Source organism: Myxine glutinosa, chromosome 7 (genome assembly GCF_964187855.1).
Source record: "Myxine glutinosa chromosome 7, kmMyxGlut1.1, whole genome shotgun sequence".
NCBI lineage: Eukaryota > Metazoa > Chordata > Myxini > Myxiniformes > Myxinidae > Myxine > Myxine glutinosa.
Genome location: NC_136267.1, coordinates 172,617,507 through 172,642,868, shown reverse-complemented (window position 1 = coordinate 172,642,868; position 25,362 = coordinate 172,617,507). Strand labels below are relative to the sequence as shown.

Genomic DNA, 25,362 nt, shown 5'->3' with positions numbered 1-25,362 from the left:
TAATAAAATTGTAACAGTTCAAAATAAAACAAACCAACAATTGCTAATTTAAACAATGGCATTTTATTGATGACATGTCAAGTTTTTGACCAAGATACACCATCTCATCAGTTTGTTCTACAGTACAGAACAGCACAGGGTGCAATGTCAGTCCCCTTTCAATAGCGTGTGTGGCCACCATTGTTTTGGATACAGGCACATCGTTGGTGTATACTGCCTACCAGTCTTTGGATGGATTGCTGCTGGATTCTGTCCCACTCAGTCCTCAATGTCTGAAGCAGCTCTGCCCGTGTCCTGGCCCTGCCAACTACGTGTCTCCCAAGCTCATCCCACAGGTGCTCTATGGGATTCAGGTCAGGGGAGAGCACAGGCTACTGCATGGTGGTTGATGTTCTCGCCTTGGAGAAATGCAGTGGTAAAGCGAGCAGCATGGGATGAGCGTTGTCATGCTGAAAGGTTCTCAGTTCTGGGTGGTCTAGCAGGAATGGCAGCAGATGAAGTCACAGGATGTTATCCACATACCGCTGGGCGTTAAGATTCCCATCCACAACCACCAGTGGCATCCTGTACTGGCCTGATATGGCGGCCCACACCATTACACTTGGCCACCCCACCTGTTGGCTTGACGCACGCAACAATCGGCATAATCGCTCGCCAGTTCTTCTCCAGACACGCTCACGCCCATCAGGACTGTCCACACAGAACCTTGACTCATCGCTGAAAGCGACCTGGTTCCACTGCGCCAAGGTCCACCGCTGATGCTGCTGGCACCATCTCTGTCGGTTGCGGCGATGGGCAGCCGTCATCACGGGGCCTCTGTATGGTCTTCTGGCAGTCAGACCATAGTCATGCAGTCGTCTTTGTGCAGTATCATTGGAGATCCGTGGGTTTGCACACCCCGGAGTTTCTGCCGCAGTGTGGGATGCTGGACGGAATCGATCCCGCAGGTGACTTCGGACCCATCTGCCTGTCCTGCCGTGCAGTGGTGACTCTTGGCCTCCCTGATCGATGTCTGTCATCTGCAGAGTTGTGGAGGGTGTCTCTGTCCACCAGGGCCGATATCGTCTGGTGTGAACAGCAAGGCGACGTGCCACCTCACGGTAGCTCAGTCCGCCTTGCAGCATGCCAAGGGCACGCTGCCGTTGATCCCTTGACAATCGTGGCATGTTGATTGAAATGCCCATTTTGCACTGGCCTTTTTAAAGCCAATATCAAGACATTACGTGCAGCTCATTAAAATCATCCCGTACCCCTTGGCTAATCACTGACAGTCAAAATGGCTGTTCAACAGCTGTGCTATGAAGTGACCATTGAAGGTTCAAGTGACCATCCGTGACTGTTTTGTCTGACAGTGAGGACACTATTGTCCACAAATAAGTTCACGCATTTACTACACGCAGTGTTATTGTTGATATTTAAAGGTTTCAAAGGTGGTAAGTTTCTTTTGCGTTTCTAGTATATATATATATATATATAATATATATATATATATATATATATATATATATATATATATATATGTATACACAGACTTGGCATTTAATATGGAATTTTTTTTTTGTTGACTTGGGTTTACTTTCTTAACTCAGTATATCAATCTGGTGAGTTCTTTTACACTTTGGTGATTTATTTGTTAAAAGAACCATGTCACTGATTGTCTGCCGCAGCAAGAAGTCAACAACAGGATTATATCACAGGTGGCATGGCAAAATGTACGGACAGGTGCATTTGATGATTGGCTTCACAGTCGGGTATACAAGGGTTGTTGCGTTCTGTATTAGTGGAAAACAACTGCTGCACGTCTCCAAAAGTTATTGCCACTTCCTCTGGAGATGGTCCGTCAACTCGACAATGCTGTTTGTCATGGAGTGGTGGCTTTACGAAATTACGGCATGAAACAGCGTGCTATTGCTCGGCAGTATGGCATCACTCAAGGTCAGGTGTCAAAGATCCTGAAACGAAATGCTCAGAGGGGGTGTCCCTACTCCAATACCGAGGCTAGGACGTCCCCGCAGAACCACAAGGAGGGATGATCGCCAGCTGCACCGGTTAGTCCGCAGTGGCTGTACCAAGTCAGCTAATCGGCTTAGGGCTGAGTGGCAGCAACTGACAAATGTGCCTGTATCCAGAAGCCTAGTCAACCAACGACTGGTTCAAGCAGGCTATCGTGACAGGCGTCCCCTGAGAAAGCCACGCCTGACCAGACAACACCACCAGCACCAATTGCAGTGGGCCAGAGAGCACCGTCAATGGCAGCCAGGACACTGGAATCATGTGATCTTCAGTGACAAGTCTAGATTTCTGGTCTATCGTCAAGATGGCCGCGTCCGAGTGTGCAGACAAGTGCATGAAGCCTACAACAAAGATTGTACAGTGCCAAGAGTCCAAGCTGGAGGTGGTGGGGTGACCGTTTGGGCTGCTTTTCTTGCAGGGGGCAAAACTGACCTGGTTGTTCTGAATGGAAACCTGAACCAGTTCAAGTACAGGGCCATTCTGGAAGAAACATTGCTTCCATTTGCTCATGCAGCCTTTCGAGGAAACTTTGTCTTCCAAGATGACAATGCATGGCCTCATCGTGCTCGCATGATCCAACACTTTCCTGCTGTCCGTGGTGTAGAGCATATGGAGTGGCCTGCCATGTCCCCGGATATGAATCCGATAGAGAACTTTTGGGCAGAATTAACGCATCAAATCGACCACTTGGAGCAGCAGCCGACATCTGTGCGTGAATTGCAGCAGGCTATTGTCACTGCATGGCAAGCAATTCCTGTCCAAACCTTGGCAAATCTCGTGAACAGCATGCCTCAACGTGTACGTGCTCTCCTGAATGCTCGTCGGGGTTACACGAAGTACTGAACTGTAATTTTACTGTCCGTAATCCCAGTCGTAATTTAACTTTGTTTTTGTTAAAAATAATTTTGGCTAATGTGCAAAATAAAGAGATACTTCTGGAAAACGTACAGAAGTTTAACACAGTACTGTCCATGAATTGAGTTCGATATCAATTTACATCACTTTCAAGGATCAATTTATTTGCTTCGAAATGTCAAATGTGGTTTTTGTTTCTTTAAAGGTCACATTAACAAAATCAAGAATAATTTCAACATAATTCCAATGAACTTTTGGTTCTAAGACATCTTGAAAAGTAAGTTCACCCCCACAAAAAAAAATATTCCATATTAAATGCCAAGTCTGTATATAACAAAAAGCGGCTCTTCCGACTCTGAATACAACATGACACAAATGGGCCTATGTAAATCATTGGATCACTTCCAAATTATGATGGCTTCTGCAGGGCCATTCAGGTCTTATAAAGACTGAGATTAAATGGTCATAATGAAATAATTGCAGAGCCACCAACCGATTTCGCCTTTATAATGAGCATCTTGACAACATACTGCAAATTCGTTTTCTGGTGACCAAGCTAATTCCATTAAATAACAATTGAACCCCTAACTTGTTGTGGAAGCAAGGCACAGAGGCAGTCCCATAACAACAGCAAATTATGAATGACCTATGAACACCAAGCGTCTCTCCCACAAGAACACATTGTCTCTGCCCTGCAGAACATCAGCTAAGAGCTGTTGGTGTGGTTTACATATGCCCATGTCAGCATACCTCATGTCGTATTTGGAGTAAGAAGGACCTATCAGACCTTGTATTTGTTTACCTTTTACCAATGCTATACTTTGTGGCATTTTTGCTTCCATCTTTAAAAGTCAGAGAAATATAAGAATAAGTATCCCATGTATCCCATGAAGGCTTTATCGATTTGAATGCGAAATATTCTCCTGTTATCTGAGTGAGAGATGTTGAATGGATAAAGTCCAGAACACCCAGGCAGCAGTCCAGTAAATTATTGTGCTTTGTGACACAACACCCCTTCTTCTTCATTTTGGTAAATGTGAGCAGATGGAAGAGGCTTTACTCATTATCTGTCAATACATGAGGAAATAGAACATTCCGATCTCTGGTCTGATACTGCGGGATATAAAAATTGCCAATATACAGGATGTCCATAAAGTCATTGTGAAACTATAAACTTTTATAACTTTTGATGTACAATGCAAACTGCAAAAACATAAACAAACTACAATTGGTGCATGAAATCATAATTCAAAAGGTTTTTACTCAATAGAGCTCAAATTTTTGGCTTCAACTTAACCGCCATCTTTCGTAATATCCCGTTTTCGTTAAATCCCGTTTTCCAACTTGTTGAAAACATTACTCCAGTTGTTGCAGCATCATTTCATGAATTTATTTTGTAATCGTACAGCCATAGGTTCATCCAAATGAGGTAGTATTTTTATGAGTATAAAACAGTTTTAAATAGCCCCATAACATGTAGTCCAATGAAGACAGGTCAGGAATGAGGTGGCCAAGCAATTGGTCCATGTCTAACGATCCACTTGTCTGGAAAGACGTCATTTTTTTTTTAAACCGTCCAACATTCGAACCATCATGACAGAGAGAGTAGTCTTAATTGCTGGTACAAGGTGATATGTGAAACATTTAATCATTATAGTTAGGGAACCAAATGCGGCAATTGTGGTGGTTGAATTAACCACTGATGTATCTGAATATGAAAAAAAAAAACCTCATCAGAAAATGCCAGCACACAATAAAACCAAGGGGAATTGTGGATTTAACAACAGCAATAGCAACATTAATAACAACATTAACATAAACAAAACTACATGAATTCTGCTTTCAGACGTCATTTACAGTTTGTTTCTATTGTTACAGGTCCGTCACTTCCACCTTTGTTGTTATTATATACTTGTAGGATTTTTTTAGTTTCAGGTAATATTGTTGTTAAGATTTTTGTGTGAAATGGAGATGACTTTGGTAAAAGGGAAAAAGAAAAACGTGGCAAAAAACCGGAAAGTGGAGGGGGAGGAGGAGGAGGAGGAGGAGGAGGAGGAGGAGGAGAACGGCCATGATAGAGATACAGCCGTGAATCACGTCGAGGCTGCGAGCGGACGTTTTTGATATTGGCCACGAATGAGTTGAGGTTTCCCATGAAAGGGATTGTTTGCGACATCGTCATATACTGCGAGTGCAATTAAACCTGCATCTCAGGTTTTATCACTAAGTGTGAGTCATTGTTGGAGAAATCAAGCGCCTCCATTACAAGGATGGATACGCCATTTTGTCCTCGAAGAAGAAGGGGCTGTCCGCTTGGTGCATCTTGTTTTGCCGTTGGGATTTCCGTATCGACCTCATCCTGTTGATTGCCGTTGGTTTACATACCGGCTCAATTCCAATATCGACCTCTCACTTCGTAACTCCTCATCCAAAATCGCGCCAATATCTGCCTGTTGTTTTCCCGTTCTGCATGACCACGATCTTCAACCAGCATGGAGATCCGTGCACGACTTTGGGGAATGTTACCTTCCACTCACGTTTGGCGTATCATGAGTTTCTTGCTTTGAGAGCATTGGGAAATGATGTTACCATCATATGTATTGTTCATTTGATGCAAATGACATTTTCATTGTACTTTCTTTAATAGTGTTATTATTGTGTATGTGAGAGTTGTTAATACAATTATTTGTTTTGTTCTACAATTGCATTGGTGTGGTTTTACCATGGTTTATTAGAAACCGCAAAATAACAAATCTTTCGACCGTGTTCCCGCTCCAGACTCTGAGGTGCACCGCAACCAGGGTTTGGGGAGGTAATTCATAACATTATCATATGTACATTAAAAGTTATAAAAGTTCAAATTTGCACAACGACTTTATGGACGCACTGTATAGCTTTTGCTTCTTCTGCTACAAGTGATGTGATCCATATATTATACATACATGTATATATATATATGTATATATATATATATTATATATATATATATATATATATATATATATATATATATATATATATATATAGAAAGCTTTTTCTAACCACTGACTGACTGAATGATATTAATGTTTGGTTACCTTCCGGGTGTCGGTGAGCTGAAATTTGGCGTGCCGACGGACACCGAAGCCGGTACACCGGGAAAAAAAATCCCACAACCATTGGAAAGCATCCATAAATGAAAATGTACGTAAAAAATGTGAACGTGGCCATAAAAAAACCTCAATTGATATCTTGCATTTTGAAAATTGTAATTTCTATAACTATAGACTGTGAAATAAAAATCTCAATGAAAATTTGCATCTATATAATAATACCGTAAGGACGACTTTGTTATCCCTTTTACGCCGCACCCAGTGACCCGATGCCCACGGCACAAATGGATATACGATCTACGAACCGCGCTCTTTGTTTATCACGTACAGCCATACTCGAAAAATCTGAATTGGCCGACGTTGGGGCCCAAAAGCATTCGATTAACTGCCGATACGACGCCATCTTACGACGCCATCGTATTGGCGTCTGCTGGGCGAAGGCGAAGCGAAGCGTTTTCCAGAAGTATTTCTTTATTTTGCACATTAGCCAATTTTTTTTTTAACAAAAACAAATGTTAAATTACAACTGGGATTATGGATAGTAAAATTACAGTTCAGTACGTCGTGTAACCCCCACGAGCATTCAGGAGAGCACGTACACGTTGAGGCATGCTGTTCACGAGATTTGCCAAGGTTTGCACAGGAATCGCTTGCCATGCAGTGACAATAGCAGGCTGCAATTCACGCACAGAGGTCGGCTGCTGGTCCAAGTGGTCGATTTGACGCGTTCATTCTGTCCACAAGTTCTCTATCGGATTCATATCCGGGGACATGGCAGGCCACTCCATATGCTCTACACCACGGTCAGCAAGAAAGTGTTGGATCATGCGAGCATGATGAGGCCATGTATTGTCATCTTGGAAGACAAAGTTTCCTCGAAAGGCTACATGCGCATATGGAAGCAATGTTTCTTCCAGAATGGCCCTGTACTTGAACTGGTTCAGGTTTCCATTCAGAACAACCAGGTCAGTTTTGCCCCCTGCATGAAAAGCAGCCCAAACGGTCACCCCACCACCTCCAGATTGAACTCTTGGCACTATACAATCTTCGTTGTAGGCTTCATGCACTTGTCTGCACACTCGGACATGGCCATCTTGACGATAGACCAGAAATCAAGACTCGTCACTGAAGATCACGTGATTCCAGTGTCCTGGCTGCCATTGACGGTGCTCTCTGGCCCACTGCAATCAGCGCTGGCGGTGTTGACTTGTCAGGCGTGGCTTTCTCAGGGGACGCCTGGCACGATAGCCTGCTTGAACCAGTCGTTGGTTGACTAGCCTTCTGGATACAGGCACATTTGTCAGTTGCTGCCACTCAGCCCTAAACCGATTAGCTGACCTGGTATGGCCATTGCGGACTAACTGGTGCAGCTGGCGGTCATCCCTCCTTGTGGTTCTGTGGGGACGTCCTGGCCTCGATGTTGGAGGAGGGACACCCCACTGAGCATTTCGTTTCGGGATCTTTGACACCTGACCTTGAGTGATGCCATACTGCTGAGCAATAGCACACTGTTTCATGCCGGAATTTCATAAAGCCACCACTCCATGACAAACAGCATTGTCGAGTTGACGGACCATCTCCAGAGGAAGCGGCAATAACTTTTGTAGACGTACAGCAGTTGTTTTCCACTAATACAGAATGCAATAACCCTTATATTCCCGATTGTGAAGCCAATCGTCAAATGTACCTGTCCGTACATTTTGTCACGCCACCTGTGATATAATCCTGTTATTGACTTCTTGCTGCGACAGACAATCAGTGACATGGTTCTTTTAACAAAGAAATCACCGAAGCGTAAAATAAACTCTCAGCAGATTGATATTCTGAGTTCAGAAGGGAAACCCAAGTCAAGAAAATATATATATTCCATATTAAATGCCAAGTCTGTGTGTGTGTGTGTGTGTGTGTGTGTGTGTGTGTGTGTGTGTGTGTGTGTGTGTGTGTGTGTGTGTTAACAAGGGGGTTAACAAGGAGAGATGCAGAAAATAGGGCAAAATGGAGAAAATTGACATGGGTACCGCAAGGCTAACCCCCGCTCTAGGAGGGAAAATGGCCCTAAAATGCATGTTGTTGTTGTTGTTGTTGTTGTGTTGTGTGTGTGTGTTGCCTTTTCGGGCGACCCTGACCAAGCAGATATATCAGATGGCAGAGCAAACCGGTTTTCCAGAGGACCTGGGTTCAATTCCTGGTCTGGGTATGTAATTTTTCCACATATATCAATTTTAAAATTTGCATTGTTAAATTTTTAATGTTTAAATGGTCCTCTCATTTTAATAAAATTGTTTTTGTTTTCATTGATATAACAGAATGTAAATTGAACTAGAAAGCATCTGAAAATGCAAAGCCCGTCCACACGTCCATTTGTATTCAGATGTCTTCCTCTTCCGTATGCTCATCAACAACAACAACAACAACAACAACAACAACAACAACAACAACAGGCATTTTAAGGCCATTTTCCCTGCTAGAGCGGGGTTAGCCTTGTGGTCCCCATGTCAATCTTCTCCATTTAGCCCTATTTTCTGCATCTCCCCTTGTTAACCCCCTTGCCCGCATTTCTTCTTCCACCATCTTTAGCCAAGTCTTTCTCGGTTTTCCTCATCCTCGACTTCCTTCTACATTTATTTGCATTACTCTTCTCAACCAGTCACTTTCATCCTTCCTCAACACATGACCAAACCATCTCAACCTGTTCCTCTTCACAGCATCCATCACAGGCTCTATTCCTATCGTCTTTCACAATTCATCATTTGTCTTCCTCTCTCTCAACGATACTCCACACATCCACCGAACCATTCGCATTTCCACCCTTTCCAGACTTCGTTGCTGCTCTACGTTCATTACCCATGTCTCGCTCCCATAAATCATAACAGTTCTCACACATGCATCATACACCTTTCCTTTCAGCTTCAACGACACTCCCCTCCTCATCAGCATGCCACTCTGTTCCCGAAACTTCTTGCATGCACATCTCACTCGAGCAATTGTTGCCGAGTCTGATCCACCTTCTCCATTCAGCATGTCTCCGAGGTGGCAAAATGTTTTCACTCTCCTTCCGTATGCTCAAAATAACAAAAACAGTTTAAAAACAAATACAAAATGAATATTGCTGATTTTATGCAACCTTGACCTTTGACCTTTTGATCTAAAAAAAAACAATTCACGCCTGCCTACCTTTTTATTCGTAAACCAATTCAGTGACCTGATTTAAATTTCAGGTCAGGCAAATTATTTAAATTTCAGGTCAATATGATGAAAATTGATTATTTTGTGTAACGCTGACCTTTTAACTTTTGACCTTTTGCCCAAATTATTAATTTGCCTTCTCCTTATTCTCATAATAAAGCTTTGCTGAAAATTTGATGACAAAACTCAAATGGTAAATTTAAATTTCAGGTCAATTGGATGAAAATTTATGATTTTAGGTGTTGCTGACCTTTGACCTTTTGACCTTTTAACAAAATTATTAATTTTGACACACACACACACACACACACACACACACACAGAAACATAGACAGAAGCGCAGGGGACGGGCTAATTAACTCAGAGGAACACCACCGACTCTGTAATTAATTATTGTGCAGTTTTATATTCCGGACTTGGAACAAGAACCTTAGCCGAGGCAGCAATACAAGATGAATCCGAGAATGAAGATAAAAGGGTGTTTATATCCCCAATGCATATGTGGTAGCGAACTAATATTAACAATATACAAACACGTGTAATATGTGAAAAAAGAAAAGAAATGATGTTGACTCCACTAAAGTGTACTCAAACTGAAATAAGCAAACTGTACCCAATGATCCAAAAAAAATGTCTCTTACAACATGAAGCTGATATGTCACCTATACGTCCATAAAGGGAGAACTATTATTACGGTAAAGCAAACGAAGCGCAAATCATAAAAAGCACGGGGTCTATTAATGGGGACAAAAAACCTTATGTTATCAGCTGCACAACCGTGTAATTACAAGAGTTTCAGACTCGAATGTCGTAAACACAGATGTATCTGGAACATAACATTGACTGAGAATAAAATTACAGCTCACTGTTTGTACAATCGGCATGCACCGGTCATTAAAGCAGGTAAACAACCTGTTCTCTTCAACTGGGGGCATCAAGGAGCCTGATGCATGTAAAACGAACTCGTGTGGTAAATTAGTCACAAGTGTTTATCTGTGACATTTGTGCAAGATGTCAAATGGATGCACCAAACAGAATGTTTGCCTTCACTGTGCAGCTGCTGGCAAACGGCAGAACGCACGCATTTTCAGTTTACCCGCTCCTGGTGCTTGCCTTTTTATCCGCATGGTTGTAAATTCAATCCGACTAACAAATGCTTGGGTCTTCTCCAACCAAAACTGCTCAATGGTGAATTATGAACCGGGGTGGGTGGTGAAAGCATCATGGAGCTCGACGTCCTTTCGAAAGGACACCAGGCGGGCAGTTGTATCTGATAGGATTCATTTGCGGACGTTAAAGATCACACAATGCCTTTTTTGGAAAGGAGTGGGTCTTTAGGGCAGTACTCTGGCAAAATCCAAATAATCTTGTTAATATTGGTCACAACTGTAAAAGGGGGCTGCCATGACAGCCTAGCCAAGAGGTATACACACTCACTTCTGAACTGTCTACCCTGGTTTCCAAAACTCAACCTAACTACAAACTGTCATCCTGTTTTATCACATGTAGGGAGATTTCATCAGTGCGTGTACTCTGCTAAAGTGAACTCAAACCAGAATCTATATTATAATAGCCGTAGATGATTCTGTCTGTCTGTCTGTCTGTCTATCTGTTGGGTGTCTGTCCGGGGTGTGGCTTACTCGGTTTGCAGAGTAGCTCCACCCATAGCTCCACCCATTCTGGGAGTGGCTATAAACAAATATCCACCATTTTATTAACTCGCATAGCTTTGAGTCCTGTTTTGTAGGCCCGTGGTGTCTTGCTCTCCCCCAGTTTTATTTCAAATCAAATTCGATAAATCATTTCATTTTTCACAGTCGCTAACATAGTTTTAGACTCGGTTGAAAAAAAACGGGAAGAAAATCCGATGAAAGTTGCCGTTTATAGAACGAAATGAATTCTCAAAGGCCTGTAACTTCAAGGCCATTGAGTCTCTCTCACGCCTTTATCTCCAATCTAACTCACCATATGATTTCATTTTTATCGATGGTTTTACTTTTAGACTCGGTGTCAGCAATAATTGAGAACAATCCACACACGCGGGAAAATGCAGAGATATATTTTTTAAAATCGCGTCATGGTGTATCATACACCGCCCAACATGACACCGCCGGCAATGTGTCGATATATATTAAAAATTCGCTTTTGCTTTTCCGTTATGATATATTACTATTTCGTTTGATGATAGTCGTCACAAAAACGTCAACAATGATGCCGACATATATTTCTTCGTTTTTATTTCATTCAACATATTAGCCGGAAGTAAAATATGTTTCAGGAAATTAACGAGAGATATTTCTTCGTTTTTTTTATTAGTTATGTGCGCATACACTTTAAATAGGTTTATTTGAAATCTTTAATTTTCCACAAACATTCCACACACGCGGGAAAATGCAGAGATATATTTTTTAAAATCGCGTCATGGTGTATCATACACCGCCCAACATGACACCGACGGCAATGTGTCGATATCTATTTTAAATTCGATATATCATTTCATTTTTCACAGTCGCTAACATAGTTTTAGACTCGGTTGAAAAAAAACGAGAAGAAAATCCGATGAAAGTTGCCGTTTATAGAACGAAATGAATTCTCAAATGCCTGTAACTTCAAGGCCATTGAGTCTCTCTCACGCCTTTATCTCCAATCTAACTCACCATATGATTTCATTTTTATCGATGGTTTTAGAGTCGGTGTCAGCAATAATTGAGAACATTCCACACACGCGGGAAAATGCAGATATATTTTTTAAAATCGCGTCATGGTGTATCATACACCGCCTAACATGACACCGACGGCAACGTGTCGATACATATTAAAAATTCGATATATCATTTCATTTTTCACAGTCGCTAACATAGTTTTCGACTCGGTTGAAAAAAAACGGGAAGGAAATCCAATGAAAGTTGCCGTTTATAGAACGAAATGAATTCTCAAACGCCTGTAACTTCAACTTCAAGGCCATTGAGTCTCTCTCACGCCTTTATCTCCAATCTAACTCACCATATGATTTCATTTTTATCGATGGTTTTGGACTCGGTGTCAGCAATAATTGAGAACATTCCACACACGCGGGAAAATGCAGAGATATATTTTTAAAAATCGCGTCATGGTGTATCATACACCGCCCAACATGACACCGACGGCAACGTGTCGATATATATTAAAAATTCGCTTTTGCTTTTCCGTTAAGATATATTACTTTTTCGTTTGATGACAGTCGTCAACAATGATGCCGACATATATTTCTTCGTTTTTATTTAATTCAACATTATTAGCCGGAAGTAAAATATGTTTCAGGAAATTACCGAGAGATATTTCTTCGTTTTTTAAAATTAGTTATGTGCGAATACACTTTAAATAGGTTTATTTGAAATCTTTAATTTTCCACAATATAATTTACTTGCCATTTATCATTTGATGATTACGAGACAAATTCCTCTTGAGGATCGTGACAATTCATGCGCTGCGTGGAAACTTCTATTTCCAAAATGAATGAGACGATCGATGAAGAACGCAGACTTGAACAGGATGCAGCAAGAAAACGAATGAGACGGGCGAACGAGTCCATCGACGAACGTCAATGCAAACTTGCGGGGTCACCCGTGGGAATCCCACGGGCATGGATGTGTGTGACATTTCGACATATTGAGTTAGATGCTGCACATTCATTTTTACAAAATGGTTACTGGCAAGTCATCAGATCCAGAAATGGTGTAAAAACCACCGTTTAGAGGCCATTTTTCCCCGCAAAGCGGGGGTTGGCCTTTTCGGGGACCGTGGTAGTTGTTGTTTTTTTGTCCCCTTTTTGAAGCAATGTTTTACGGCCGGATGCCCTTCCTGACGCCAACCCTTTTTGCCGCCTTCAACGACAAACAGGGAATTACCAGTGAACTGGTACTCAATTAGCCGACCTCGGAAGGATGACAGGCTGAGTCAACCCCCCTGGCATTAATTCGGCGATCGACCGAGATTCGAACCCAGGATCCTAAGCCGGCACCCTAGCCGCTAGCCCAACACCAGAAATGGTGTCATGAACACAATTTATTTACGCACAAGCACAAAAGCAAGACGGGCCGATTTCCGATTCCGACGGGCCGACGGGCGAGACGGGCCGATTTCCGATTCCGACGGGCCGATTTGGAGCAAGAAAAAGAACGAGACGGGAGAAAAAGGAGAGAAACGAGACGGGGAAAGCCGATTGGAGAGGCGAGTGAGGCGCGATTGGAGAGGAGTGTGAGGCGCGATTGGAGAGGAGTGTGAGGCACGATTGGAGAGGAGTGTGAGGCGTGATTGGAGAGGAGTGTGAGGCACGATTGGAGAGGAGTGATTGGAGGGGAGTGTGAGGCACGATTGGAGAGGAGTGTGAGGCACGATTGGAGAGGAGTGTGAGGCGCGATTGGAGAGGAGTGTGAGGCGCGATTGGAGAGGAGTGTGAGGCGCGATTGGAGAGGCGTGTGAAGGATTGCAGAGGAGAGGAGTGTGAGGGATTGGAGAGGTGAGGGATTGGAAAGGAGAGGGATGTGAGGGTTTGGAGAGGAGAGGAGTGCTAGGTGGAGAGAGGAGAGTGTCAGGTGGAGACAGGAGAGTGTCAGGTGGAGACAGGAGAGTGTCAGGTGGAGAGGAGTGAGGGGTCACATATTATGTGAAATAACTAAATTGTGTTCATCACACCATTTCTGGATCTGATGACTTGCCAGTAACCATTTTGTAAAAATGAATGTGCAGCATATAACTCAATATGTCGAAATGTCACACACATCCATGCCCGTGGGATTCCCACGGGTGACCCCGCTAGTCTTACTATAATTCACCAAATGTTTGTCTGTCTGTTCCCAGGTCCCGCAAAAACGGCTGATCCGATCGCAACAAAATTTTGGGTGGGTAATCCTGGGACCCCCTGGAGTAAAATAGGCTATATTGTTTTTCCATTTTTTCCCCAAATTTTTCCAATTTTCCAGTTTTCCAAATACGATGGAATAATATTTACCGATATGAACAGTGATGTGGCATTTCTTGAAATTTTACAATTACTGTTTAGATTTGGATGATTTGTGTGTGATATGATTCAACCGATGTTTATATAAATTGTTTAAAATAAAAAAGCCTTCAATTTTTGATATTTTGCCTTTTCATTTGGGCTTTCCAATTGAAGCCCCGCCCGTAGGGCGGGTACTGTTGCTAGTAAGCAAAATGTAGGATCGGTCCGTAGGGAAAGTTTGGCATTCGGCCAGGGGGACCATCCAATTGATCCGTATTGGGGATGGTCCATGGATATTGAGCCAACCCTGGAGATAACTTACAACAATAAAATTATTTGCCGCAAGAGAAAATGTAACTTTCCGATTTGTTTTATCACTGATGGATGTTGAACTTGGTGACCCCTGCGTCTGCCAGCATTAGTTGGTGGATGTTAAAGATTTTTCAGTGAAACTTTCGGCACACCGGTACAGCGAAGATCCTTCGTGAAGAGTTGGCAAACCCTGAACGAATTACAAATTGCTGCACAAATCTACAGAGGGTACCACGTCAGTGGTACAGCCACGCCCCTAGGAACAGGAAATGATGCTAACTGCGCAGCCACGTACTGCATATGAAAGAAAAAGAAGAACTGTAGTCGGGGTTTGGGAGGTAGTGACCACTTCGATTCACAGATCATACACACATGCAATTAATGATGTAACCAGGAAATCAAATTTGTAATTGCATTTTGAAAAGCAATTGTATTTAAAGCATGTCAAAGTACAATTGCAGCACATGCCATCCTTCAGCACATGTTCAAAATCAACGCTCCATGCCTGAATGCAAATGTGTAAGAGGAGAATCACCTCCTAGCTAGAATTCAAGGCTTGGTAAAAAAAAATCTTCACCTTCATCAGGCCACGTCATCGTGGAATGCAATATATGATTTAAATACTCATTTCCATTTATCCAAGACACAGACTGAACAAAGCTGAGATCATGCGCTCACCTTCTGCCAGCCACGTCTCTTGCAACAGGCTCAGGTCTTGGAAGAGCTCTGGTAAAAGTGAACAGGTAAAAATATTCAGTGAAACTTGCAGCACATCGGTACAAAAAAGATTTGCATCATACAAACAGCTGCCATATTGCCAGACACAAATACAGCAGCTTCCTCTCTCATCCACTGCAGCGCATATAAATCATTCAAATCGAAGCTCATTTACAAATGCACGTTTACTGCCCGAACATGGAAATGCAAAACTGATCTTAGAGTGGCTAAAAATGGCTCTGGCTTTGGGGGGGAAATGTGCTCGGTTGCTGCAGTTTTTGGGCTCACTCGGTTGCTGTGTACTTTTGGGTGGTTGGGATCCTCGGATCCTCGGATCCAAACCTTGGCAGTGGGGGTTACGGATCCTGAGATCCTCCTTCACCTTTAGCCCACCGACTCGATGCTTTGATTTTGCTTTTGATGACAAATTCCTGAACAAGGCAGGCATGGATTTAGTAATGCCAAAACCTGCTCGTGGCCATTTGAGTATCTGCAATACGATGTCCATGCATTGTGGAGCCAAAGAAAATGGCCGCGCAATACGTTCAAGCAGAAACTTGTGAACAATCATAAACAGAACCTATCAATACGATTATCACATAAATGTGAGGAAACGAACCAACATTTTCAAAAGTGAAGATGTAAAGTTATTAAAGAACCTGATTTTTCGATGTTCAATGTTCACCTAAAAAATAAAGAAATCCTTATTTGGGAAAGTCTCAATGACACATGGTTGGGGAAAAAAGTATGATCGGTCAGTCGGGAAAGTTTGGCATTCAGCCGGGGGGGGGGGGGGGGGGACCCAATAGATCTGTATTGGTGATGGTCAATGGGTATATTGATTGAGCCAAACCTGGATATAACATCACAACAATAAAATTGTTTGTGCAAGAGAAAATGTAATTGTTCTATTTGTTTTATCATTGGGGGCCGAGTCGTATTACTTTTAACTTGTTTGTTAAATTAGTTAACATTTAAATTCTGCAGACTGTCATTTATTTATCTATTACGCATTAACTATTCTTCGTTACTTCTGCTTAATATTGTTATTACCTCCACCACCGAAGGTGAGCTAACCCTAACCCTAACTGAAGGTGAGCTAACCCTAACCCTAACCGAAGGTGAACTAACCCTAACCCTAACCAAAGGTGGGCTAACCCTAACCCTAACTGAAGGTGAGCTAACCCTAACCCTAACCCTAACCGAAGGTGGGCTAACCCTAACCCTAACCGAAGGTGAGCTAACCCTAACCGAAGGTGGGCTAACCCTAACTGAAGGTGAGCTAACCCTAACCCTAACCGAAGATGGGCTAACCCGAACCGAAGGTGGGCTAACCCTAACCCTAACTGAAGGTGAGCTAACCCTAACCCTAACCGAAGGTGGGCTAACCCTAACCCTAACTGAAGGTGAGCTAACCCTAAACCTTACCGAAGGTGAGCTAACCCTAACCCTAACCGAAGGTGGGCTAACCCTAACCCTAACTGAAGGTGAGCTAACCCTAACCCTAACCGATGGTGGACAGAGATTATGTTTTCAACCCTGTCTGTTTCTTTGTCTGTCTTCTCTGTCTGTTAACAAAATATCTCAAAAAGTTGTCGACGGATTCGGCCGAAATTTGGTGGGAAGGTTGCGCAGGTGACACGGAGGAAATGATTAGATTTTGGTGAAGATCCATATCCGGATCCGGGTAATAGAATCTTTCAATCTTAAAGTGATTCTTCACCGTTGAGTAATAAAAATGAAAACGATATACATGTAGCATGATATTTCAAAAGGTTGTGGACGAGTTATGACAAAACTTGGGGGATGAGTCGGTTAGGTGACAAGAACAAGCCGATTCAATTGCACCCTACCAAGTACTCTTCTAGTTACATATGCAAGCATAGTAGAATTCTGAACTACACCATTTTCAACATAGTTGTTCACAGGAGAACACAGAATCCCAGAATCCTATCAGATAAGATGAATACTCCCCTATTCCTCTTCTTCTCTTATTCATATTTCTTTCAAACTCCTCTTCTACTTTGTGGAATCTTTCCACACATCTCAATCCTCCCTTCACTTTCCAATTCTTTATTTTACCATCACCCACACACGCAACTGTATATAGTCATGTGACTGAGGGTCAAGACAACACATTGGGTTGTGTCTGGAAGGCTAAGCCACATCCTAAGGAAGGCTAAATTAAGCATGTAGATACGTCCAACTAAACAACACCACCTCTGTAGGTCTCCCTCGACTGATCATTGAGCTGATTGTAGAGCTCATATTGTTATCTCCGCCACCAAAGGTGGGCGGAGCTCGTGTTTTCACCCGTGTTTGATTGTCTGTTTGTCTGTTTGTGAGCATGATATCTCAAAAAGGTTGTGGATGTATTCAGATGAAACTTGGTGGACAGGTTGGGTGTGTGACAAGGACGAATCTCTTCCATTTTGGTGAAGATCCAAATACGGATCCAGATACGAGAATTAAAAATTTTTTTTAACAGGTTGAGAAATGGGGCTAAAAACATTATACTGTATAGCATGGTATGTAAAAACGTTGTGGATGGGTTATGATGAAACTTTGTGAATGAGTTGGTTAGGTGACAAAAACACGGCGATGCCATTTTGATTCAGATCTGAATCCAGATCCGGCCTATCAGTGGGATACACAACATAAACTGTTCAGTCATGCAGGTGGAGGTATGCTGTCTACCGAGTGCCATTTTAATTTAAATTGTTATGCTGAATGAGAAGAAAAGCTCAGTGGATACATGCATGTCATTAGAAAAACTGATGCGTTAATTATAACTATGAAATCCTGCATCAAAACCAAAATTGAGTAACAATGCACCCAACAAAGCCAGGCCTGAACCGTAACTTTCCTTAGCAAAACACAATAAATACTTGACTTTCTTTATCAAAACAGAAAACTTAACTTTCTTTATCAAAACAGAAAACTTAACTTTCTTTATCAAAACAGAAAACTTAACTTTCTTTATCAAAACAGAAAACAACTTTATTGATCAAAACAGAAAATTTAACTTTCTTTATCAAAACAGGAAACATAAATTTATTTATCAAAACAGAAAACTTAACTTTCTTTAATGAAACAAAAAACGTAACTTTCTTTATCAAAACAGAAAACTTAACATTCTTTATCAAAACAGAAAACATAACATTCTTTATCAAAACAGAAAACATAACATTCTTTATCAAAACAGAAAACTTAATTTTCTTTATCATAACAGAAACCTTAACATTCTTTATCATAACAGAAAACTTAACTTTCTTTATCAAAACAGAAACCTTAACTTTCTTTATCAAAACAGAAACCTTAACTTTCTTTATCAAAACAGAAACCTTAACTTTCTTTATCAAAACAGAAACCTTAACTTTCTTTATCAAAACAGCAACCTTAACTTTCTTTATCAAAACAGAAACCTTAACATTCTTTATCATAACAGAAAACTTAACTTTCTTTATCAAAACAGAAACCTTAACTTTCTTTATCCATACAGAAACCTTAACATTCTTCATAAAAACACAAAACAACTTTATTTATCAAAACAGAAAACATAACATTCTTTATCAAAACAAAAAATTTAACTTTCTTTATCAAAACAGAAAACTTAACTTTCTTTATCAAAACAGAAAACTTAACTTTCTTTATCAAAACAGAAAACTTAACTTTCTTTATCAAAACAGAAACCTTAACTTTCTTTTTCAAAACAGAAAACTTAACTTTCTTTATCAAAACAGAAAAGTTAACTTTCTTTATCAAAACAGAAAACTTAACTTTCTTTATAAAAACAGAAAACTTAACTTTATTTATCAAAACAGAAGACTTACATTTCTTTATCAAAACAGAAAACTGAACTTTCTTTATCAAAACAGAAAACTGAACTTTCTTTATCAAAACAGAAAACTGAACTTTCTTTATCAAAACAGAAAACTTAACATTCTTTATCAAAACAGAAAACTGAACTTTCTTTATCAAAACAGAAAACTGAACTTTCTTTATCAAAACAGAAAACTTAACATTCTTTATCAAAACAGAAAACCACTTTCTTTGTTAAAACAGAAAACTGAACTTTCTTTATCAAAACAGAAAACTTAACATTCTTTATCAAAACAGAAAACCACTTTCTTTGTTAAAACAGAAAACTGAACTTTCTTTATCAAAACATAAGACTTACATTTCTTTATCAAAACAGAAAAATTCACTTTCTTCATCAAAACAGAAAACTTAACTTTCTTTATCAAAACAGAAAACTGAACTTTCTTTATCAAAACAGAAAACTGAACTTTCTTTATCAAAACAGAAAACTTAACATTCTTGATCTTAACAGAAGACTTACATTTCTTTATCAAAACAGAAGACTTAACTTTCTTTATCAAAACAGAAAACTGAACTTTCTTTATCAAAACAGAAAACTGAACTTTCTTTATCAAAACAGAAAACTTAACATGGGTCATATACCTAATCACTTGCCAAAAGTGCACCAAACAATATTTTGGAAAAACTGAGAATACACTCTACACACGATTTAATAACACCCGGTCAGAAATCAATAACTTCCACACCAGGCAGGGCAAATCTCTACCTTACACGATACACTTTAATCAACCGGATCACTCTATAAATGACATTCAAATCTCTGCCATTGAATCAATCACAAATCGATCACACACCACGATTCTGAAACGTGAGTCCTTTTGGATACATAAACTTCAGACAAAAATCCCTCATGGCATAAATTTTGATGATTAAAGAATGTTCCTACATGAACCCAATCAAATCATTAACCGTAACCCATTCATTCATTCATCCATTCATTCATTCACTCATTCATTCATTCATTCATTCTCCCTTTATATGTCATTTATATAAATATATAAATAAATATATAAATATATTATATGAATATAAATGGTATATGAATATATGCTTGTGTGTTTATGTGTATATCTCTATATTTGTATATGCATGTGCACCAACTGTAACGTGAACGGTAACTGTAAGCTGCGCTTCACTTCCGCTGAACTTGGGGACGGTGAGTGAGCTTTAGCGTGGCTCTTCCTTTTGTATGCATTTTCTACACATATCACACATCTTACACACATATCACTATACATACTTGTCTGATATACATGCGTGTTGTTTCTGTAGACTAAGAAGAAGACCGTTGTTGGTCGAAAGCTTGTCGAAAATTAAAGATCGACCATCCTGAAGCTATGTCCGCGTCTGATTTAATCTCCCGATTATATATATACGAGGTGTGTTCAAAAAGTATCCGACCTTTGTTCATAAAAAATACTCGTATCCAGATACAACAAACTTATACTAATGTCCTTCAAAGTAGTCCCCTTGGGCTGCCACACACTTCTCCCAATGGTTCTGCCACTGTCGGAAGCAGCGCTGGAACGCCTCTTTTGGGATGGCGTGCAGCTGGTCCATCGCATTCCGCATGATGTCTTCTCTGGACTGAAATCTGGTCCCTTTCAGGGGCATTTTCAGCTTGGAGAAAAGCCAGAAGTCACACGGAGCCATGTCATCATGTCACACGGCACAACCATCACCAAGGAGTATTACCAAGAGGTTCTGCGTCGCCTTCGTGATGCTGTGCGACGCAAACGGCCGGACCTGTGGGCAGCGGGCAATTGGCAGCTCCATCACGATAACGCACCCGCCCATTCTTCACATTTGATAGAGTTTCTTGGCCAAACACAACACACCTGTGCTTTGTCAGGCTCCCTACTCTCCTGACATGGCTCCGTGTGACTTCTGGCTTTTCTCCAAGCTGAAAATGCCCCTGAAAGGGACCAGATTTCAGTCCAGAGAAGATATCATGCGGAATGCGATAGACCAGCTGCGCGCCATCCCAAAAGAGGCATTCCAGCGCTGCTTCCGACAGTGGCAGAACCATTGGGAGAAGTGTGTGGCAGCCCAAGGGGACTACTTTGAAGGACATTAGTATAAGTTTGTTGTATCTGGATACGAGTATTTTTTATGAACAAAGGTCGGATACTTTTTGAACACACCTCGTATATATATACAGACTTGGCATTTAATATGGAATATTTTTTTTGTGGGGGTGAACTTACTTTTCAAGATGACTTAGAACCAAAATTTCATTGGAATTATGTTGAAATTATTCTAGATTTTGTTAATGTGACCTATAAAAGAAACAAAAACCACATTTGACATTTCGAAGCAAATAAATTGATCCTTGAAAGTGATGTAAGCTGATATCGAACTCAATTCACAGACAGTACTGTGTTAAACTTCTGTACGTTTTCCAGAAGTATCTCTTTATTTTGCACATTAGCCAAAAAAAATTTCAACAAAAACAAAAGCTAAATTATGACTGGGATTACGGACAGTAAAATTACAGTTCAGTACTTCGTGTAACCCCCACGAGCATTCAGGAGAGCACGTACACGTTGAGGCATGCTGTTCACGAGATTTGCCAAGGTTTGGACAAGAATCGCTTGCCATGCAGTGACAATAGTCTGCTGCAATTCACACACAGAGGTAGCCTGCTGGTCCAAGATGTCGATTTGACGCGTTAATTCTGCCCACAAGTTCTCTATCGGATTCATATCCGGGGACATGGCAGGCCACTCCATATGCTCTACACCACGGTCAGCAAGAAAGTGTTGGAACATGCGAGCACGATGAGGCCGTGCATTGTCATCTTGGAAGACAAAGTTTCCTAGAAAGGCTGTACAAGCAAATGGAAGCAATGTTTCTTCCAGAATGACCCTGTACTTGAACTGGTTTAGGTTTCCATTCAGAACAACCAGGTCAGTTTTGCCCCCTGCATGAAAAGCAGCCCAAACGGTCACCCCACCACCTCCAGCTTGGACTCTTGGCACTATACAATCTTCGTTGTGGGCTTCATGCACTTGTCTGCGCACTCGGACGTGGCCATCTTGACAATAGACCAGAAATCTAGACTCGTCACTGAAGGTCACATGATTCCAGTGTCCTGGCTGCCATTGACGGTGCTCTCTGGCCCACTGCAATCGGCGCTGGCTGTGTTGTCTGGTCAGGCGTGGCTTTCTCAGGGGATGCCTGGCACGATAGCCTGCTTGAACCAGTCGTTGGTTGACTAGCCTTCTGGATACAGGCACATTTGTCAGTTGCTGCCACTCAGCCCTAAGCCGATTAGCTGACTTGGTACGGCCATTGCAGACTAACCGGTGCAGCTGGCGATCATTTATCCTTGTGGTTCTGCGTGGACGTCCTGGCCTCGGTATTGGAGTAGGGACACCCCTCTGAGCATTTCGTTTCAGGATCTTTGACACCTGACCTTGAGTGATGCCACACTGCCGAGCAATAGCACGCTGTTTCATGCCAGAATTTCGTAAAGCCACCACTCCATGACAAACAGCATTGTCAAGTTGACAGACCATCTCCAGAGGAAGCGGCAATAACTTTGGTCGATGTGCAGCAGTTGTTTTCCACTAATACAGAACGCAACAACCCTTATATACCCGATAGTGAAGCCAATCGTCAAATGTACCTGTACTTACATTTTTGTCACGCCACCTGTGATATAATCCTGTTATTGACTTCTTGCTGCGAAAGACAATCAGTAACATGGTTCTTTCAACAAAGACATCACCGAAGGGTAAAAGAAACTCACCAGATTGATATACTGAGTTCAGAAAGTAAACCCAAGTCAAGAAAAAAAAAAATTCCATATAAATGCCAAGTCTGTATATATATATATATATATATATATATATATATATATATATATATATATATATATATATATACATACATACATACATACATACATACATACATACATACATACATACATACATACACACACACACACACACATAAACACACACACACACATAAACACACACACACACACACACACATAAACACACACACATATATTGTTACGAATTTGGGTAGTGATATATGTAGAGCAGAGTATATCTGAGTAGGTACCATGCTTCGTGTGTCGCGGTAAGGAACACTACCTGTAATAAGTCCTTGTGTAGGCATTTTGTCGGTAAAGGTGTATAACTGCGAATCTACCAGGAGATTCGTGTGTTAAGTAGTGTAGGGAATAATGAGTAGAGCCCTTGTATGTCTCACCTGGTAATCAAACCTTTGTCCCTTATGGCACTGCAGACCACATAGACACTTGGTTAGGATCCCTTTGTACAACACTAATGATGCCCTTCCCCCTGACATGACTTAGGAAGAAATCGGGCTGGGACACCGCCGATAATGGCCGCCACCATTTGCACCTCCGCGAGGCCTACCCGCCTCGCATAGCACATGCTGTGACCAAGGAATAGGGGACGGGAGTGAGAGTGGTGCAGTGGGCGTGCCCCTGGGTGAGCCGGCCAGTCGGTGGAGGCTCTGATTGGCAGGACAGTGCGCCAAAGCTGACGTCATCGGCCGGGGATATTAACAGGGGCTGCACGCCTTTTCGGGCAGAATAGTAGAGGGCCATTCGTTTGATAGTTCAGTTTGAGTCACGAGTTGGTGTTGAGTTGAGACGAGTTCACTCCTGGCCCCTGGCAGTTCAGTAGAGAGTGACTTTCCTGAGTCGAGAGCAGTTGGATTCGTGGTTGAGAGTTGGTTTTGCAGTGCGCAGTTGGCATTGAGCAGTTGAGAAGCGAGTTGGAAGGATGAGACGTGCAGTCACACCTGCATTCTCTCCATTCCTGTCTTTTCGTGCTTCGTGTGGGGATCGACCTCGTGTGAAGCTGCTGGCCTGCGTTGGGTGCTTTGGAGCTTGGTGCACGGACCTCGTGGGCGGCGAGAGGATCGGAGCTTGGAGCGAGGCCTCGTGGGTACATCGGGGCCGAACGGAGCCACGTGTTGGACGACGGCTAAAGCCAACGACGAGACGAGATAAGACCGAGCTCCGCGTACACTGTGCACGATGAGACATTTTATTTTGGTCTTCATATCTCCCCTGTTTGTATTTGATATCTGTGTGTGTGGGATCCCAATTTAGTACCTTATTTTATTACCGGAGCGTGCTTTTACTGTCTTTGCTTTTCCTGAATAAACCCCTATATTATTTTTGTACAAATATCTGAACTCAGTTTACCGGGTGGTTGATTTCAATAGATAAGGCTGCGGGGACTCTTGCCGTTCCCCTCCATTCAACGCGCTTGGCTGTTTTAGGTTTTGGAATCCGCCATTGAGTTTCCTCCTCGGAATTAAAGCCTTCGTGATTGGCAATCCGCAACTCTGATGTTAATCGGAGTTGCGCGACAATATATACACACACACACACACACACACACACACACACACACACACACACACACACACACACACACACACACACACACACACACACACACACACACACACACACACACACACACACACACACACACACATATATGTATATATATATATATATATATATACATACACACACACACACACACACACACACACACACACACACACACACACACACACACACACACTGTTACGGGGTCCTCCCCTATCCCCTGGTCTCGGTAAACCTCCGAACCCCGAGAGGGTCCCCGGCAGAAAGATATGTTATCCTTGGTTGAAATGAATCAATAATGAAACCACACCAAGGGTTATGAACAAACAATCTATCTATAATTCCAGTAATCTCTGTGTGTGTGTGTGTTTGTCTGTGTGTTTGTCTGTGTGTCTGTGACCGCTGTTTCTCGACAACCACGGGTCCGATATACTTTAAACTTGCCAGGTATATTGCTGGGGACCCGAGGATGTGCCTTTTCAAGGTTTCATATTAATCGGAGAAGTAGTTACCGAGCTATGGCGATTTCTTTACCAAACTCCGCAAGCCGTTCGCTTTGGACCAAACCATTTCATGTAAATAGAGGGGGGGGATTGTCACCGTACTCGCAAGCCGTCCGCTTTGGCTTTGCGAATGGACCAAACCATTTTATGTAAATAGAGGGGGGGGGATATAATTTTAGATATATATATAGTACGGGCATGCCCTAGTATATTAAAAGCACAAAAAAAGAACCATACAACAATGGGGGCAATCAACCCTGCAATCCAATCTTAAGATGGTAACCTAGCTCAGACTCACGGCACCGCCAGGGACTGAAGCCGAGCCCTTCTCAATGTCTCTAGAACACAACGGTGCTCCCGGCGAAGAGGCAAGGGCGATGAGGCGGGTAAGGAGATGTATGTAAGGCAGGGACCGTCACGTGGTCCCAG

The 25,362-nt window shown here is 41.9% G+C and overlaps 1 protein-coding gene across 1 annotated transcript in view; it reads right to left on the bottom strand.

Annotated features, from left to right (window-relative positions):
- Nucleotides 1-25,362, bottom strand: part of LOC137418475 (ETS translocation variant 1-like) — a 144,799-nt gene that overhangs the window by 101,054 nt on the left and 18,383 nt on the right. The window contains exon 3 of the mRNA XM_078782566.1: nt 15,118-15,165. Within this exon, the coding sequence (XP_078638692.1) occupies nt 15,118-15,165 (48 nt within the window). The remainder of the gene's footprint in view (nt 1-15,117; nt 15,166-25,362) is intronic.